Here is a 19,523-nt window from a genome sequence, read left to right as displayed (position 1 = left end):
AATGATGGTAAATTCTTAAGTCCTTATCAAAAGCTAAGTCTGTCTTAAATACTTAAACAGGTGAAATGACTAGTTTCAGCACAGCGGGTATATCACAATGGAGCCTGGTGAGGTGAGTGACCTAATGTATACAATGCAAAGTCTTGTATTTGCTCTAGGCTCCAAAAAAAAAAAAAAGAAGAAAAAAGCAAAAACATATTGAGCCACAAAGTCAACACAATTTCGACACAACACCACAAGTAAATGGGCAGTGTAGTTTTAATCAAAAACTTGATTTGGCTGACATAATGTGCCCCATCAACGATCAAAAATCATTTCTCAATTTTGCTCTAACTCAAACCAGCAGAGACAACTATTAAAGTACTTCATAATCAACCATACCCAATAATGTACGCCAGTTGTTCCGAAAGAGCCTTTTGACACCAGATCCAATCACAAACGGTCCAACATAAAACACAAAAGGTACAAACAATACAAAAAGGAGGCAGGGGGGAAAAGGGAAACAAAAAAGCGGACAAATTTGAAGTAGTTTATGAAAGATTTATAGTGAGAAGGGTAACTTTTCTGGCAGTATGAGAGGGTCTGGGCTAGCCAGGCCTTCCACAGCATCTCCCAGGTCGTCTCCCCTCATCTCACCACAACACCAGCTTCCCCATCTTCTACTTGACCAGAGGCCTGGTTTTATCGTCGTCGCCACACTGGTGGGCTTTGTACTTTTTCACCTCGGCCATGTATTTTGACCAGGCATCGCTCTTGCCCGGCTCAGCCTGCGACAAACAAGAGGAGGGGTGGTCACGTTACATCATAAGTATACGGTTAACACTGTGCACCTGTTCACTCACACACACACACACACACAGATAAACACACTCACCTCTGAATCCTGTTTCTGCTTCTTCGCAACCATGCCGGTCTTTAGGAACACACCGCCTCTGCGTTTCCCCACCTGGGTTAGGGGATAGAAGACTGACACCGTTACACGAGCCCCTGCACGTGGACTGCCAATGATGGAGACTACACGAGAGCAGAAAGGCTACATTTAGGCTCCTGCCGCACCACCAGCGAACCACCAGAAAGGAGCAACCCCCTACTCTTGTCTGGTCTATGTTTGTGTTTACTGTCAAATAACAGCCAATGAGCCATTGACTTTAAAGTCCCCATGAAGTGACCTCACGTGACCTCTACTTCCTGTAAAGTATCTTAAATGACATCATCCTGCAACAGAGGGTGTACATTAGAATTTGAACCCATAAAACTTTTACAAAACTGTAAGCATCCTCTCTCATCCACGTGTCCAAATAAAATCGTGTTCCCCTCCCAATCTGATATTCTATTGGTTTGCACTTGTGAATGAACCTTCCCTGCACTTTGTCCCGCCCACACATCCCGTTTCAACATCCTGTTTCAACAGGAAATACATCAAATTAACAAAGTAAGAGGCCATTTCATAGGGTCTTTAACTATGACACCGCAGTCCACTTACAAAAATAAATGAATGGCATGTGTGCAATGTCAACACGTACACGCCTACTGCATGTGCGGCTGCTAGTCAAGGTTAGGATTTATTCTACAGTGTAATAAGTCGTGCCGGCGTGACTGCTACAACAGTGTTTCAACATGGCTGAGTGAGGACTACGACTATCTCATCTTACAACTGCCAAACCCCTTACAAAGCTCGTCACGGGAGGGGGCTTCTTTTCCACTGTGGACTGTCCTTGCTCTGTAGTCCCTGCATCTCCACTTGGTTGCTCCAGTTCCTTTTTCCTCCTCTCTTCCTCCATCTTCTTCTTGAACATCTCCATGAAGCTGCCGTCGTTAGCGAAAGCGTTGCCCCCGGTCGCCTTGCTGGCTCCGGGCGCGGGGCTGGCCGGAGACGCGGGGCTGTCGCTGTTCGAGTCGCTGCTGCTTTGGTGGCTTTTGCCGTAGGCGCGTTTCGCATCCATGGTGGCTGGGTTTTATCCTCATATATGAGCACGGACTAGCAGTTCAAACCGTGTGGCGGCACCGGCGGCCTGTTGCACTGTTTTCTGCAGAGGTGATATGGCTTGGTTGTTGTGAGTTGGATGCTAGCGGCGGTCAGCACGCTGCGAGGCAGGCTGGACCCCACCCGAGCTACACCGACAGCTAGCCAGACGACTGAGGAGTCCGCTTACAAAAGAGCGGAGGTTCTTAATAGTCAGGTAAAAATTTGATACAAGGCACAAAGGTTCCCAGTGGTTCTCCGTGCCAACCTACTGGCGCATGTCCACCCCGACGAAAACAAAAAACAAAAAAGCAGGCTTGCTCAGCTGCTAACACCGTTACCGCAGTTGGCTAACACTGCTGTTTAGCCAGGCCTTTACGAAAGGGATGGCTGTAATATATTTTTTAAAAAATAATGTGCTTATCGTAGACGGAATTCAGCCAAATACACAATACGGTTCCAACGCTCGATATCACAGGAACAGCTGCAGAAACGACGGGCTGTTCGGCGGATTTCGCTAATGTTTTTCCACAAGTTTAGTTTCCTCTCGCTTGCTATCGGCCATCTTGCATTTCCTCTGTTGACGTCATGGCTGCAGCGCCGCCTGCTGTGCGGGAAGCGCACCTTTTAGGAAGAGGGTTGATGAAGGCCTGTCATGCAGAGATTTTCAAACTGTTTCACATTGGGGACCACAAACTCACCTCTGTCAAGCTGCGGCCCCCCTTCTGCAGTGAAGGACCATGACATGAAACTATACAATTCAAGTGTTATTCATGATTCATGTGTGCACTGTCTTGTTTATATATATTTCCTTATTTATATATATTTTTCCATCTTTAATTATTGTTGCTGCTGCAGCACTGTGAATTTCCCCATGCTGGAACTAATAAAGGCTTATCTTATCTTACCTTTGCATGTGTTAAGAAGGAATGCTAGAACACAGACAAATACATTCAAAGTGGTATGATTAACATAATGTTATGATAATTATTCATACATTTTTGTGCATTGTAACAGTTAATGGTGAATGGAATTTGTATGAAATTAGACTATTCCTCATTTTGCTGAAGACCTCCTTAAGCCCTTAAAGGTCCCACTCAGGGTCCACAGACCCCATTTTGAAAACCACTGGCACTGTGGTCCATATGAAATGAAATAAATGACATGTAAGCATTATTTCCTGCCACTGTGAAATTGTATTACTGCATAGCACACCTAGAGAAATAGTACATATATACAGTTTGTAGTATGTAGTATACAACCGAGACACAGCTAATAGTGAAATACGTTAATGTTTATAATGTTATGTTCCACTTCCAGATTTGCTGTAGCCTGATGGGAAAGAACTGTGTGTACGTGTGTTGGAGTAGATCACGTGAAAATGCACGCTTTCTCAGTTTCACACAAGAATTCAACTGTTAGGGCTAAAGTTTCTCAGAGGGATGACAAATAAGTTTGGCCTTTAGATGATGACTGAATTATATTGTACCCACAAGGTGCTAAAACATAATGGGATTCAAGGTCAGTCCTCTCTCCAAGCTCCTTGTGAATAACAATTCACAAGCTGTGCAGTTAACCAGGTCAACAGTCAACTGTTTGGTGGTCCTGGAGTTTTTTTTTGTTTGTTTGTTTTTTGTTTTAATGTGATGAAATTCTTCTGTACACAGAACACCAAACAACTGTTTCTTATCTTAAGTCCCCGTTTATTTGTAGTGCAAAGGTTGAACAGACAGAACAACAAATCTATAACTTGCCTCAAACCCCTCTGTAAAGGATGCTACCATCTACTAGACAGTTACATAATACAACCACGAAAACAATACCAAAAACCTAATAATTAACCCCTTTAAGCCATGCAAATGTGTGAAATCTTAACATAACACCATATAAATATCTACTCAAGCAATGAAGCCAATGAGAATAATAATAATTAAAAAAAAAAAAAAAGTGTATACACAGTAGTAGTCGTTCAGTCGTGTGTAGATTATAGCACAAATATTCACAGGGGTGAAGTACAAGTCACGAAACAGCAGCTCTGACATGGGACAGATTGGAGACTAAAAACTAGTACATCTGTTGAACATGAAAATCAACTAATAGCCAATAATGCTCAATTGTAGTGTTTAAGGTGCTGTCTGAATCAGCTTAAATTATGTTGTCGGCTATAAACTTTCTAGCAAACACAAATGTACTCATTAGGCTTTCAATGATAATGAAAAAATACCATTGCTTTGAGAGATAATTCAGCCCTTAAATGAATTCCAGTGTATGAACAGAAACATTTCTGTCCAGTTCAGCTGAACTATGTACCTGGGTCCAAGCAGCTGCAAACCGCTGTTCGCTGGACTCCTGCCTTATCAATCACAGCATTAGAGACTCGATCAACTGTGGATTTATTTCCAGTCTTTGTACTAAAGTAGGAGGCCTTCCTGTCTTAGTTGCCTACATTCATATCAGCTTGGAGTCTAAAGTGGTGAGTGCAATTACGCCCAACACAACGAGTAAAAACCCTGTTTCAATCTTTGGAAAGAGGGAAGGGAATGGAAAAAACACAACATAAAAGTAATAACCACTAAAACTAATAACTAAGTTTGATATTACATCAGAAGAAAATCGAGAAATGTCTTTCACATGCCATATGCAGATCAAAGATGGACTTAAAGTGCGACACACTCTTGAGCCAAATGACTTTGTATCTTACTAGAAAGACGCCTTGAGAGGGTTCAAGCTAGTTTAAGGTTCACGGCAAAACGACGGGCTTTTGAAGTACACGTTGTGAAGTTCTCAAGCTTCAGTCTCACCCGCTGAGGGGATGTTTTGAGGTCTTTTTGTGAGGCACTGAGCAAAAACCGCCACCAGAGGAAAAGTGCTTTGGTGTATGTTGTGAAAATTCTAACAATTTCTGTACATGAAAATTAGGTTTAAAGAAACAGATTCAAGTGGAAAATAAGACTAAAGCTAGTGGACATCCACATATTTTTTACATCTTTTCAAGATTCTCCCAATCTAATAAAGAACACCTGATCAAAAATACACCAAAAAAAGGTTAAAGAAAATTCAACACAAATTCACAAAAACTAAAAATGAGATATACTGACTGAATGTGAGAATCTTTGTTCAGTCTGTTGTGGAGGTACTGAGTTAGCCTCTGTAGCTTTTGTATGTCTTTCCCCTAAGCATTGACATCTGAAAAGTGTCACAGCACAAAGCTCATCTCTCCTCATTCCTAACATGATTTTATTAGTGTTTCCTCGTCAAAATCCTTGCAAGAGGATAAAACTCATTCACAGGTAACGGTGGGCTGGGGAGACAGAAGGAGAAAATGGGGGTACATTTTTAACAAAAATCCTTCATAACTCCCACATTTTCTTCTTCATTTCAATTGCAGTCTTTCTAAAGCACTGGTTCACACTGTGCCCCATTCTACACCATAAAAGAAACAAAAACAATATTTAAAAGTAGCAGACTTAAAAGTCAACAACAACACAGAGGAAAGGAAAAATAAACTAAAAAAGGCAAGGCAGTTTCTTTTGAGGCACTACAATTCCTTCTACTCCAGCCACAGATAAGAGCCCTGCCAGCTCTGAACGCAGTGAAAAACAGAGTTAAACACAGTGGTACCGCTCCTCTGGGGCGCCAGAGGAAAAACCCATACCATGAGGAGCCAGCAGGGGGCAGCAGGAGCATAGAAAAAAAATACACTGAGGTATGCCTCTAGTAAAGGCATGAAGGCAAAGATACCGGGAGTACAGTGGAAATCTAGATCACCTCGTCTCCTACACCAATGTCTGCACTTGCTTCCAGCAGGTTTTCCTACTGGAAGGTTTTTTTCCCCCTCCTCACATTAAGAAGGAGAGTTATCTTGGCTGGTGTCGTGCCAGGCCTCTCCTGGCATTGGTGGACTGCCTCTGCTGGGCCAGGAAAGACATGGCCGGGCTGGGGGAACCGAGGCGCTCGCCAGCCACTTTTTGATGCAAGGCCATTCCCTGAAAGAGGGAGTGGAAGGGGTGCAGAGTGGAGAGGGAGAGGTATTACAGAGAGAAAAAGACAGAAGGAGTTGATCTGAATGTGTCAAACAACCTGGAAAATGTTCTCAGGCATGCCAATCTTGCTTATCATACACATGTTGCTTAAGCTTCTAAATCAATGTGTGTGTGTGTGTGTGTGTGTGTGTGTATGTGCACTCACCATGTTGTACCATGCACTGATGATGAGTTTCTCCTCCAGCTCATGTCTGGCCCTGTTCTTTTCATAGTCATACTGTTCACACAGAGGAGCAGGAAGTGATGAGTTTGGGCGATTCAGAAGATAAAGTTCAGGTTTATTTAGAGGTCAAAATCACAGTTTACAGAACGAAAGGATCTTTATAGGCCAACAAGTTTATAAAAAAACAAACTAAAAACAACAGGATGAACACCATGACTGAAGATTATTTTTGGGCATTTCTGCTTCATTAGACAATTAGAGGAATCGGTGCAGACCAGGAGGGTAATTTATCATGGAAAAAAAAAAATCAATATGCTAAATATTATAGCCTCTTCATTTTCATTTGATTTTCATATGATGTTATCTACATTTTAGTGCACTGTGTTAAGCAAGTGCATTGCCAATTAAGCAATATCAAACTTGAGGTTGTGCTGTGATTATATTTGTATAATCTGTGATTATCTACAATCAAATCACAGCCGTGCTGATATTCACTAAAACAGCGAGCAACACCGAGTGTGATACTGCTTTCATACAACAGTTCTACAAACAATGTAATTGATCAAATAACTGTAATTAGAAACAACAGATAATGATTTACTCATTCAATCAATTTTTCAGCTCAGCCTACACAAGTGGCTAAACTAAACCACAGCCTGGGTGGCAACACTTCCAGTAAACTGTGGGGGCAAAAAGGAAGAATGCTGCCTCTGGTGTCCACACTTCTGTCCTCCCACATGTCGTCCTCTGACCACCGTTCACAATTTAACTCCATTTACTTTTAGAAACGTGTCCGTCTTTGCACCAACGCGGTGCGAAGTTTGATAACATTTTAACGTAGAACCCATGTAATTGTACTAACTGTTGTATAATTCTGTTTTTTTTTTGTTTGTTTGTTTTGTTTAAGTGTAATGGGAATTTTCAATTATGTCACTTGAATGACTTTGACTTGAGTCACTTTGTCACCCAATTTATCATATAATAGGTGTTATGCTGTAGGCTGTGCTGTAAGCTCAATTTGTAAAATTTTAGTCAGTTCTGTAGAGTATTTCAGTGTATCATGATACAGATCAGATTGTGACATAGAGATATATATTGTATCCTTGCCAACACCCTAACCCTAATATCGTAAAGATCCAATCTAATTTCTCTCTCTCTGTTTTGTTTTGTTTTTTTTTTTAAACGATTTGTACCTCCAGGTGCTGTATCTTCCTCTCTTTCTCTGTCAGCTGGTTCTTCAGGGCCTGAACGTCAGGAGTCACGGTTGGTGGCTGTTGCTTATGGTCCAGGGTTTTGATCACCTGCACAGCCACAAAAAAAAAAAAAAAAAGGTTTGCATTACCAAGTTTTGACAGTGACAAGCTAACTCTTCCCTGCTTTTTAATTTAAGGTACACATATTGTCGGGAAAGTGTTAGTAATTTACATGGACTGACCGTTCTGGCTTTCTCCACATAGCGCTTGTATCGCTCCTCCATCTGCTTCATGTCCTCATCTTTCTTCCGCAGGATCTCCTGGAGTTCATCTATCTTCTTTGCCACTGAAAGGGGTGGGAGGAGAGAACGAGCGGTAGGGGTGGGGGGAAAAATTAAAAGAAGAGGAGGTGAGAGAAAATGTGCTCAGTGGAGAAGAAAGAGTGGAAACTGTTTTTGTTGTTCAAAAAATTGCTCAAAGTGACCCCTTTTAGCAATCTCTTACTGTTGCTGTCTACTTTGGGCTCCAGGTCATCGATGACCTCTCTTTTCTTTTGGAGATCTGAGTGAGCCTCGTGGAGCTTCTCCCTGGAATGATCACAGAAGAAGAGCGTAAGCCTTTTCTCCGATTTTTTTTTTTTTTTTTGGATCTCAGACATATCAAATAATATCCGACCGGTGACGGTTGCAGTACTCACAAGTGCTCCTCTAGTTTTTTCTTCAACAAGGAGGACTGAAAGGAAGCGACAAAGATAAAAGCATAAAAACTCAAAACTCATAAGAAAACAGGGACTTCAGTGATGCATTGGAATTAACCTGGTGCACACACCCACACACACACGCACACACACAGTATTAGCTGCAAAGTCAAGCTGTCAAGAGTTAAATCATAGGCCAGTTGGACAGAGGGTGGGCCGTACTTACGATGGCCTGATTTTGGCAGAGTGTCGGTCGATGAGGGCAGAGAGAGACAGACAGAGAGGGGCAGGCGTTAACAGTGAATCACCACAGCAAACCTGGGTTAAATTCCCACACAAGATCACATCTTTCAAAGTAGGTGGGTACCAACACAGCAATCCTTGACAGCCAAGTGCTCTAGGCAGAAACTGTCTCCTCAATACATATTTTGCTGCAACTTTTTTTCATTTTACAGATATTTATGTAGCGTGCAAGCCAAAACATAATGGGTTTCAATTATAAAAATGCTCTGACACTTAATTTCTGATCTCATTAAAAATAATAGAATTTCTATCTTGAATTTTGTTTTAATATCCCAGAAAATTGCAATAAATGTAACACTAATTTTAGTGTAAAGATCATATTTTCATTTATCATAACAGTGGCTCAGACGAGGCCCTAAGGCACAAAATCTGTCAGAGTGAGGAGCCATTTATATTTGAGACCCAATTAAAATACATGAAGATACAATTTTCTGACAGTCAATGATTTAACATCTACAAAAGTTGCTGAATTTCTAGTGAACATGTAAGCTATGACAACCTGAGAGAATCATTCTTGATGCAATGAATTTGATGAATGATCATGTTAGTATGATTTATACAGTGTACAAAACACCAGAAAGACTGATTTGCAACCCATCTAATCTATTTCTTAATTTTCTAAAAGCTTGAAAATCCTTCACCTCCATCCTACACTGTAACTGAGAAAACTTTAATAGGTGAAACCAATAATCACTGATCTCTGGATTGCACCTGGTCAGTCAATGTCATGTAAAGGAGACATTTTCTTAATTATCAATATGTTACCATCTTCACTGTGAAGGACTACGGTTAGTGATGAAGGGAGAGACAACAGTGGGTTGAAGAAACGGGACGAAGGAAAAGAAAGCAGGTCTCCCTGTCAACTCACATCCTCGGTCTTGCTCCCTTGCTCCTGGAGAGCTCTCTGGAGCTCCTCCACTTGAGAACGCAGCTCAGCGATCTGCTGCTGATTCAACCTTAGGAGGAGAAGAGGAGAGAAAGTTAGTATAGTGGAGAAAGTTTTCAACAACAAAGAGGCAGATGGAAGGAAGACAAGAAGAGATCAGTGTAAAGGCGAAAACATAAGGTTGTTAAGTTTATATGGCAGGAGGGAGATGCTCGCAGTGCTTTATGTGTCCTGCGGGTGATACTCATCTATCCCACCAGGTGTGCAGTCTTGCCGTTCTCTGTTGTGTTGCTCTGAGCACGCTCATGCTGCCTAGCACGCTCTACTCCTCCTGTTACTGTTGCTTAGGATGCTTCCCACACCCTGGGCCTGGTGTTGCATGGACACACTCTCTCACTCACACACACACACACACACACAATCCACCCACATGTCCACATGTCCATAGGCATGTAAACACATACACACACACACACACACAGCCAAGGGACAATCTGGCTTTCTGCTGCCTGTATTCCTTTCCAGCCCACACAGCTCGGTTCAGCACATAGTCCAGAGGGTGAGCTGACATTTAGGCAGATATCACTCCTGCCATCAGCCAAACAAACAACCATCGAAAATGTCCAGGACACACGCAAACACAGAAGGGGAATAATCAAATGCTACAGAACAACAAGAAGTTGCTGGGCACGGGCTGATCGTCACGCCTTTCCTAAAACCAACACATGAAGCATGCATGCAAACACACGCAAACTCCTACCTGTTTTGAGTTTCCAGGGCATTCTTGCTGCGCTGGGCCTCCTCCAGCTGAGCCTGCACCTCTGCCAGTTTTTGTCTGTAGGTCTCCTCCTGGACACGCAGCATCTTGTTTTCACTCTGCAGACGCACCACTGTCTCCCTGTGGAAGGAACAGGGGGAAGAGGAGGAGAAGGACAAAAAGGGGGAGAAAGGCGATAAATGTCAAAGCCAGAAGGACAGAAGAAAAAAGAAAAGGGTCCGTGTCGAGTTGACCGAGCCCGTAATTCAACAGCCCCCCGAGCCAACTGTACCAAGCAATGCCATGTGTCCCTGCTTTTGGAGCCAATTGCACATTCCAGATCTAAAAATAAACTTTAGTGGCTGGGGTAGCAGGTCTGAGCAGTTTGTCATACACTATTGAAAATGAATATGGGGCACGAGTGGGCTAGTGATTTTGACACCAATTCACATCTATTACAGGCTTAGGATGATAATCTCATCTGTTATGCCTGAGCCTAAATTTGATTGCTACACACACACACAGCCACCCCCACACCCAAACTGATACCCACAAATACAGTATAATAGTAGACATACTTGAACTCAGTAGGCATGATCTCTGCAGCGAGGTTTCCCTCTGTGCCAGCGTCGTCACACAAGCCTCCTGCAGAGAAGGACAAAGAGGAGATGTCAGCTGGAGACTCTTCTCCAACCTTTGTGGAATAACCCGATTTGCATTTGGTATTAATTTTAACAAGCATCTCAAAAAAAATTTCACATTTGAACATCAGTTTCCTTTTTCATGTATATACCTCGAGGGTGTTAATGAATGGTCAGCCACCTCTGCTCTAGGCTTGTAGTCACTACCAATTAATTCACTTCCACTTTGAAAAGCTACTATAAAAACTGTTTTAACACACACAATTAAGACTTATTATACACATATGACTGTTTTACTGTGTGTGTGTGTGTGTGTGTGTAAGGTTATTTTCAAGTTTTTGATATTCTGAGCTTGGCGTCAGTCAATCACAAAAATTATTCTGAAAGTTTACTTTATATGCTATAGTTTACCTGACTGCTTTTTTTATTATTATTATTACCTTGCAATTTGTGTTGATCTTTGCATCTGAAATAATTACAACTCCAACTCACCTGCTCCACTGAGGCACCTCTGTTGGACCTGTGCACACCTGAGCTCATCATTTGTCTCCCGCAGTGTGTCTCTTTCCGTGATCAGACGCTGGAAACACAGCAAAACAACACTGACATCAGCTTTGTCATTTTTGCCTTAAGCCCCATTCAAATTGATTTAGTTTTAATGGGAAGTCCTGTTGTGGTAATTATCACCAATGGCGTCTGTTATTTTAATCCACTACAAATCTGCCAAATCAGTCATTTTTAGCAAGAGCAGAAAGAGAGAGAGAGTGAGAAAAAAAAGCAAATTACACTCTGTTTTTGTTCAAGTAGGAGGTTATATATCTCTGTACAATATTTATGCATTATGTTTTGTTAGTCCAGCTGGTGTGTGCAAGTAAGTGGAAGAGTATATCATGATGTTTTACATCCAGATAACAGAGCATGAATTTGTGGGAAATCAGCGATGCTTTGCTCCATGTGAATGTCGGTCTGAAATTAGATACATGGTGCTTAAGTGTTTCTAATACATCGACTTAAGCCCCGCCAAGACTGGATGAGTATTACAGCACAATGTTGGTTATGTAAATGTACACTGCATGTCACTGATTTTAATGAATGATATGGATGGCATAATGTGTTTGTATTACTTTAAATCTCCCATAAATTATGGAAGAGGTGTGTAATTGCATGGTAGGCACAGCCAGGACTATTTTGACAAAGCCTCTGTAATTTATAAATCACATTTCATCAGTCCAGAGGGTTTTAGGCTTAGCAGAGGACCAGGGAGTTCACTGAGAAGCAGGTTATTTGCCTGGTTACTGGTTCATCCTCATGGGAATGGTATCACTGGATAACTCTGGTAAAAACTGCATTATCAGCCCTCCTCTAGCAATGCTAGTGCCACCCAGACTGGGCTTCAGTGTGTGACTTAACGTAGGGGCTCAACATCATATCAGACAGCGCCACTGCAAACCCATTCAACAAACTGATCCAATAACACTGTAAGCACTAATTGACTTATCATCTATTACCCCTCTCAGTTTGGCACCATCACAAAGTTCAACAACTCACTTCTTTCTCCTTCAGCAGTGCGTCATACTTGTCGTGAAGGTTTTTGTACTCAAACTGCCACTTCTCAGCTTTCATGGCCTCTGCCGAGTGCTTGGTGTGAAGCTCATGAGCCTGCAAGTCAGAGAGCAGGACAGCTGTCGGTGTACACCAGGCTCTGTGCACGTTACGTGGTTTTTAAGAATGTTTTTACCCAGAAACAACATCACAACAACCTCATAAGAGGTATGTAGAAACATCCGTTCACTCCTTTTCACAGCTTGCTTGCCTGTCTCTTGTAGGAGTCCAGCTGACTGCGGACAGCATTGGCCCTACGGAGCTCCTCCTCCAGCTCACAGGTACGCTGCATGTAGACCGTGTTGCGTTCTTCCAGGAGGCGCACTTGTCTGCGCAGATCTCCCAGGTCCTCCAGCTTCCTCTTGTATGTCTCCACCAGCGCTTCAAGCCGGCTCACCCGGTCCGACGAGTGCCTGAGGGGGATGAGAGGGATCGCGTGGGAGGTGTTGAGTATCAGTATATGAATGCGACTTTTAATTAAACAGAACATATCCGTGTGAATTTGTACTTTGTTGAACTGTTAAATAACAGCTAAGTCTGACATAAGTCAGTGTCAGTGCCTGAAATTAATATCAACACGACACACAGAGACGAGCTGAATGAATGTCTGCACGTGGGTGTATGTGGGAGTCATTTCTGTGTAAACTGATAATTCACTAACTACTGTTCAAAAGAGGTAGGAGTTCTATTGTCAGCCAAAATCAGTTTCTGAACCTTTTCAAAATGTTCTTCTGCGATAACTGTCATGACATTTTAGGCATTTGGCTAATGGTCTCACTCAGAGTATCGCTGCAAATAATGATTATTTTTATTATCGATTAATCAATTATTTTCAATTAATTGTCTATCTAGTATCCAATGTCAAAAATGACTCATCCCCTCACAAGTTACCAGAGCAAAGTAGCATCTTCATATTGCTTTCTTTATCTGACCAGAAGCTAAAAGAAACCAAAGGTTTCATTTTATAATGTCGTGAACAGAGAAAAACAAGTAAATCTTAGCATTTGTGAAGATGCAACAGGAAAATGTTTGTGATATTTACTTTCCAAATAGCTAAAACAATCCCCTGATTATCAAATTTATCATCAGATAATTTTCTGTCGATCAACTAATCATTTCAGCAGCCATCCAGATCGACTTGCAACAAGTGAAACATTAGAATATCATAGAAGATCATAAAAAATAAAAGCAACCAAGAATAAAGACTGCAAAGGGTCAGGACCAGATTGCGATATTTCTGTGACCATAGAAAGATAAAGACAGAATGAAGAGAAATTCTAGGAGAAGAAATAAAACAGGAGCTAACAGTAGAGTCTGAAGTGATTTTTTTTTTTTGAAGCAGTAAGAGTGAGAAGAAGAGAGGGGATGATTCCTTCGGGAGAGGGCGATGTGAGAAAGATGAGTTTTCAGCTTACGACTCAAAGAGTGGGCGGGACTGAGCTGTTCTGATTAAAATGGGAAGGTCAGTCCAGAATTAGGGAGCCAGGAGGGAGAAGAATCAAGCCTGGCTGGAGTGATTACCAGGGAGACAGAGGGAGAACAGGAGCTCTCAAAACCCCTCATACTCATAGTCATATCTTGAAATCAGAACTGAATTATTCTGTATGTCAAAGTGCTGGTCTCACCTGAGGATGTCCATTTCATCTTTGAGGGTCTGGGCCTCCTGCGCCAGGCTGGTCAGCTCCTCATTACGTTGCTGCAGCTCGAGCACCTCACGCTCCAGTATCTCTCCCCGCACGCGCATGTCATCTCTGCTGTTCTCCAGTCTGAGAGGAGGGCAAATGAGGGCAACACAAGCAAGAGCACTGGTTTACATAACTCACTAAATTCAACAGACCCCATTGTGAGGTGCTAGACGCAGCAGATGACTGAAAAGCAGAATTTGATATATATGTCGCTATGATGTGCCACATAAGTTTGTAGAGTTAAGCTTAGTTCAATTTGAGCTCAGTTTGCATCTTTATTATGGAGAGTTTTCATACAACCTACAAATGCATTTTGCTTCTGTGTGTCTTCCTATGAATATCTACCCCTATGCATGTACACAGCTTGTGCATGTGAATGTGCAGCTTGGAGTTCTTATGCATGTAGAGCGCGCTCTGTGTGTTTAGCTCCCTAGGTCTGTGTCGTCCAGGCAGCAGTCCAGTCAGCGGACCTGTAGTTCTCCTCCTGAAGCTGCTCCATCTGGCTCTGCAGAAGTAGCAGCTTCTTGCCAGTGATGGCAGTGGTGGAGGCGTCCGGGGAGTCGCAGCGGCTCAGCTTCTCCTTCAGGGAGCGTGTCTCTGCCTGCAGGGACAACTTCTCTTCCAGCGCCACCGACAACTGAGGAGAAAGAGAGAGGGAGAGAGAAACAGTAGACAAAAGATGTAAAAAGGACATATGAGACTATGGGGACGAGGAAATGAAGGGCTGAGAGAGAGGAAATGACAACGTACACAGTGACACAAATCTATCGAGGTATAAAGAGGAAGGGAGCAAGACAAGAGGAGGCAGATAAAGACCAAACAGATGCATGAGGGAAAGTGCTGATGTAAAAGCACATTTTCAAGAACGCTGAACACAGTAAAACTATTTAACATCTTTCTGAAAATGCTGAACGTGACAAAGCCACAAGCAGAAGACAGTTTCACAGAGGAAAAACACGGACACATACAGCGACAAACTCACCACCTCATACTTGCTGAAAGACTTAAAAACACATGCTCTGTTGTTCGTTTCACATGCGCAGTCATCAAAAGCCAGTTAGTCAGCTGGTATGCAATGATCTGAGGCGGATGGGACTTTCTCAATAGTGCAGTTGTTAGCGTCACCCTAAGGTCAAAACTAAGTCCTCATGACATTAAGAGATGAATATGCGTATGTCAATTAGCACCACCAATAATACTGGTTACAGTTGAGGGGACACGTATAGGCTGATGAAGATGGTAGGACTGAAAGAGGGAAGAGGCTCAGAGCTGTTTACAAAATGCTGTTTAGTGATCAAAAGTCAGACTTGAACACAGGCTGGAGCTATGTGTGGGGTTGCAGTTAGACAAGCTAGCATTCCAGTATTACAAAGGTGGGTGTATATACTTACATGAAGGACATCTTTCCCGTTTGAATACAGCAAAACCCTACACTGAACTTTAAGGACAGATTGCATGCTTTAGCACAGGACCGGGAACAGCAAATAGCTTTCAAAACAACACAAATGACTAATTCCTAATGTGTGGGATAAGTAAGTAAACAAACAGGTGGGCTGAGAGCAGTAGGAATTATTGTTGGCCACTGCTCCATCCTAAGGCAATGTGTCAGTCTAATCTTGATGTTATGCAACTACTGACGAGGAATAATGTACTCTTTAACAGAATCTAAATTAGTCCCTTTTCAGTCAGTGGCGCAAAAACAAGCAATGTTTACATAACCCATTATCAGAGGAAAACAAACCACTCTCAAGCAGGCTAATCAATAAGGGCCAGAGCACAAAGCTGCAGGCACAAACATTAAACAACATGCTGAAAAGTACAACAAACCTCAGCCTCAAAGCATTTGAAAGTCTAGCACAAAGGGTGCAATAGGCGTATATTATTACTCTTTAAAAAAAAAAATGCACTAAACTACAACTTTTGAGACAGTTTCGGTTGTTCTATAAATGTGTACAAGATGAACAAACTCAAGTAGGCCCAAGTGTGCTGCTTCAAATACTCAGCAGCCATTGTTTGCCAAACGTAAAGCCCTTTCTCTGTACCAACCTGGTGCTCCAGGTCTCGGCAGCGCTGGCTCAGGTCCTCCTTCTCATCTGCCTCCTCGCTTAGGAAATAATACTTCCTGGACTGCGAACACAGAACCGACAAAACGTGGAGACAGAGGAGGTGTCATACTAGTCACAGTAGGAGGGAGTAATCACCAGTGAAAGGGAGAGAAAGAAGACAAAAGAAGGACGTAACTGATCTGCCGGGGAAGGACAAGTATACCGGAGGGGAGTGAAGTGTTACTTACCGAGTACAGTCAAAAGAAAGACTGTGGGTCTCACCTGGTAGTCAAAGTCCCCATAGGTCTCCGGGCTTCCTGGTTCGGATGACGGCTCTTTTGACAAGAGCTACAACCCAAAAAACCCCAAAGAAAGTCAATAAAAACAACCAATTCAAACTCCAGGAAAAAATAAAGATCACAGGGACATTGCGGCTGTAAATAAAGAGAGACAATAGGTGATCCACTGCCTGTTTTACAGTGCTATGAATGTATACTTAACGGTGAATACATTTTCAAAAAATATCTCAGAGAATGTAATTCTGGGACTCTGTTCAGTCTTGTGCTTATACGGATTTGATTGCTTTGATTGTGAATTTACCATGACTAAGAGCTGGGATTAATGCAAAGGAGAGAACCAAGAGGATAATCTCACCTCCTGAATGGCTGTCATGACGACATGCTGGACAGATTCCTCAAGAGTCATTATCTGCTGGATTTGCTCTGTGTGTAGGAAAGGACAACAAGAGACCATTGGAGGTACAGCCAAATACAGAAAAACACAAATGAACAACAAACACTCTCCTACAAATCACACCAGCACTGCATATATTTTCAAAGATTTGACTGCCGCTCAGTAAGCTTTTTGGATAACGGCGCCCAGACCCTTTTGGTCCTCATTTTCAGGAAGCAGCATGTATTCGTTTTATCAATTCATGTGATGAGGTCATCCGAGATGAAACCTACATCACATGATTTGACTTTGAGTTAATCCCAGGTGCTATTTCCACAGATGGCTGCCTCCGCTTGGTTCTCAGAGTCTCGCTCAGGGTTTTCTACAGCAGACGTATTACCTTGCTTCTTCTCACAGCTGACAGCACAGCCGAGCACCAGCTGTACCAGCTTGCCCAGCTCTGTTACATCTCCCATTTCTCCAATCAGGTTCACGTCTGGCAAGTGCTCATCTGATACCTGATGACCAAGAACCTATTTGGGGCCACAAAGTGAGGTGAGGTTAGAATGGGAGCCCAGAAAAGATTCAGCAAAACAGGTAACAATAATGACTGGAACTGAATGGGGGGGTTGGTGGAATTCCAGCAAAAGAAATGTGAGGAATTCACACAAATGGACAAGCAGCAAACTTTCAGGTTAATTGAAGGGTCATAGCAAGTTAAAATTCCTCTTACATCGTGGTAATACTCCAGCATGCTCTGAAGAATCTTTTTCAAATTGCTGACCTGAAAAGGAAAAAAAAAAAAGTAGGGCATAATTCTTACCTCATTTTCGTTAAGGAAAATTAAATCAAATTCTTAGCTTAGACATGTTAGTTATTCTGGGTTGCCACAGGGTGTTCTGTCATATCCCGCTGCTTCACAAATTACCTTGAGGCGCCAGTTGGCCCCACTCTCCTCCTTGATCCTCCCTAGCCATGTCTCATTAAACCAGGAGGGGTCTCTGTTAATGAGAGTACAGGAAAACTCTGTTGACGAAAAGGATGACACGAATCTCTGGACAGGCCACAGGGCAATGTGGCCCTGTGCTTCTGTTCTGGTAACCACAATGACATTTGAATGGGACGGGTCATCATCAAAGTCTCTCTCACATGCCACGTATGGGAATAATGAACTTGTGACTAACTCAAAGAGCAACTGCAGTTCAAAATTAAACCAATCTTCAAATAAAAGTACATTTTGTTTGATTCAGAAACAACTGTGTTGTCCATTTTTGTTGGAGTATGTGTACAAGGAGTATGCAAATAAGACACCACAAGCTAGAGTGGTCATCACAATTGGACTGGTGTGTTTTACACAAATTCACACCTACATCAGGCATTCAAGGCCATAAGCATAAGCAGGAAAATCACTCATACATGAGGATAAAAAAGCTAACCACTCTAATCTTGCATGGTCTTTGTTTTGCATAGATAATGAAACCTGTGCAATTCAAATGACAGATTACCTCAAATTATACAGATAAGCAAAACACTGCAAACTCAGTGATTAGGTTTTGAATGGCTACCTTGCAGCAGCTGCTAACTGAGTTTATGTTCTGCATAATAACAACATAATCGTCAATATTTAGAAAGCACACAAGTGTTTCCTTACATTCTGTGCAGAACATGTGCAATTGCAACTCCACTTGTAAGGTCATGCTTGCTGGTGCATGAAGGGGCCTGAAACGTCTGTAGCTGGAAGAATAGAGAATGAGGACATTAAAAATTTACCGGCAAAGCTGAATTAAGTCTACAAATCTCACAAATTTCCCTTGACCTAAACTGATCCACAGTGACAGACACAGATAAATAAGTAAGACTGTGGTGGTTCTAGCCAGCTCCCAGGTGTTTGTACATTGTTATGTGTAAACCCCTCCACAAACAAGATGCCCAGAGTCATCTTGTGTGGATATGTAAGAAGCTACTTGAAGAAAACAAAACAAAAAACAAATACAGCTTCACACAGTGTACACTTGGTACAGCTGAATAAATACAACTGAGAAAGTTTTGACAAAAAACTTCTTTCTGTTGTCCTGATCTCTGATGAAAACATTCCAAGCATCCAAAGGGGCCTGAGGATCAATATACTCCTCTTGTTAAAGCACACCAAGTTACTAAGTTAATACTGTGGTTTAATGGCTTTCTTTAGTCCTGCCTTATCCTCTGCGTGGAAAAGTCAAGTGTCAAACAGGTGCACTTACCCTGAGCTTGAGCCTTTACTAAGTTGATGGACAGACAGTTGCATAAGTCACTCAGCTTAATCAAAGCTGTTTGCTGCTTTGCTCAAACCGCACTCAAATGGTTCTGATAGCCAAGGTAAAGCAAACAGACCAACAAACAAACAGAAGCCACGCAAGCTTTCACAGCTTTTTACCTAGTTAGCTTGCCTGGCTACGTTAGCTTACAAGTTAGCTAACTTAGTTTCAAGTCCGGCGCCGTCTTTTAGGGCAACTAAGTTTAGATAGCCAAACAACCGTAACGTTACATGTCGACAACCTGGAGAGGAATGGCACATGTATTTTGTAACTTGTTCTGTTCCCACCTGATGTCACGGTAAGTTACCAAGTGCTAGCCGGGGCTAGCCTTGCTCGGTAACCTCGCTCATATCAAACTCACCCAGGTTAACAGTGAATCACACAGCTCTGCTTTGTCCAGACTCATTTTGGTTTGTCCCCCGATGACCCGCGGCTTGCACAAGACAGATGAAGGCTGCTGTCAGGACTTTTCGTCTCCAAGTTTGCTCCCACTCGGACTCCTGATACTTCTCCACGTCAGTCACACAGCCATGGCCTCCTCCTGCCTCGCCTGCTCTTTCACTTTGCGTTTCAGCCGCT

General features: G+C 42.5%; 2 protein-coding genes across 3 annotated transcripts; both read right to left on the bottom strand.

The window, feature by feature from the left end:
- Window positions 1-240: 240 nt before the first annotated feature.
- On the bottom strand, window positions 241-2,569 carry trir (telomerase RNA component interacting RNase). The gene is made up of 3 exons (XM_030057516.1): window positions 1,671-2,569; window positions 875-946; window positions 241-767 (listed from the first exon to the last, which is right to left on the bottom strand). The coding sequence occupies exons 1-3, from the start codon at window positions 1,941-1,943 to the stop codon at window positions 660-662; spliced, it is 453 nt and encodes a 150-aa protein (XP_029913376.1). The 5' UTR covers window positions 1,944-2,569; the 3' UTR covers window positions 241-659.
- Window positions 2,570-3,645: 1,076 nt separating this feature from the next.
- Window positions 3,646-19,506, bottom strand: hook2 (hook microtubule-tethering protein 2). Of its 2 annotated transcripts, XM_030058262.1 has the most exons (23): window positions 19,306-19,506; window positions 18,302-18,384; window positions 17,579-17,651; window positions 17,384-17,434; window positions 17,051-17,183; window positions 16,633-16,700; window positions 16,261-16,326; window positions 15,980-16,060; window positions 14,404-14,570; window positions 13,874-14,014; window positions 12,460-12,661; window positions 12,195-12,305; window positions 11,139-11,226; window positions 10,584-10,650; window positions 10,009-10,146; window positions 9,231-9,318; window positions 8,286-8,291; window positions 8,060-8,094; window positions 7,867-7,949; window positions 7,605-7,708; window positions 7,363-7,470; window positions 6,152-6,223; window positions 3,646-5,949 (listed from the first exon to the last, which is right to left on the bottom strand). In XM_030058262.1, the coding sequence occupies exons 1-23, from the start codon at window positions 19,348-19,350 to the stop codon at window positions 5,821-5,823; spliced, it is 2,139 nt and encodes a 712-aa protein (XP_029914122.1). In that variant the 5' UTR covers window positions 19,351-19,506; the 3' UTR covers window positions 3,646-5,820. The 2 variants fall into 2 exon arrangements, with proteins under 2 accessions (XP_029914122.1, XP_029914123.1); XM_030058263.1 differs by lacking the exon at window positions 8,286-8,291.
- Window positions 19,507-19,523: the final 17 nt, after the last annotated feature.

Source organism: Myripristis murdjan, chromosome 8 (assembly GCF_902150065.1).
Source record: "Myripristis murdjan chromosome 8, fMyrMur1.1, whole genome shotgun sequence".
NCBI lineage: Eukaryota > Metazoa > Chordata > Actinopteri > Holocentriformes > Holocentridae > Myripristis > Myripristis murdjan.
Note: the sequence above shows the minus strand (reverse complement) of the source record. Positions and strands in the feature narration are given on the sequence as shown.

Excerpts from the sequence above, each read along its gene's own strand:
- trir (XM_030057516.1), bottom strand. The coding sequence starts at position 1,943 with ATGGATGCGAAACGCGCCTACGGCAAAAGCCACCAAAGCAGCAGCGAC. Across the intron at positions 947-1,670 it reads CCCCTCCCGTGACGAGCTTT|GTGGGGAAACGCAGAGGCGG; the intron begins GTAAGGGGTTTG and ends CCCCTAACCCAG. Across the intron at positions 768-874 it reads AGCAGAAACAGGATTCAGAG|GCTGAGCCGGGCAAGAGCGA; the intron begins GTGAGTGTGTTT and ends TGTTTGTCGCAG.
- hook2 (XM_030058262.1), bottom strand. The coding sequence starts at position 19,350 with ATGAGTCTGGACAAAGCAGAGCTGTGTGATTCACTGTTAACCTGG. Across the intron at positions 18,385-19,305 it reads GTGATTCACTGTTAACCTGG|CTACAGACGTTTCAGGCCCC; the intron begins GTGAGTTTGATA and ends CTATTCTTCCAG. Across the intron at positions 7,950-8,059 it reads AAAAAACTAGAGGAGCACTT|GGAGAAGCTCCACGAGGCTC; the intron begins GTGAGTACTGCA and ends TGATCATTCCAG.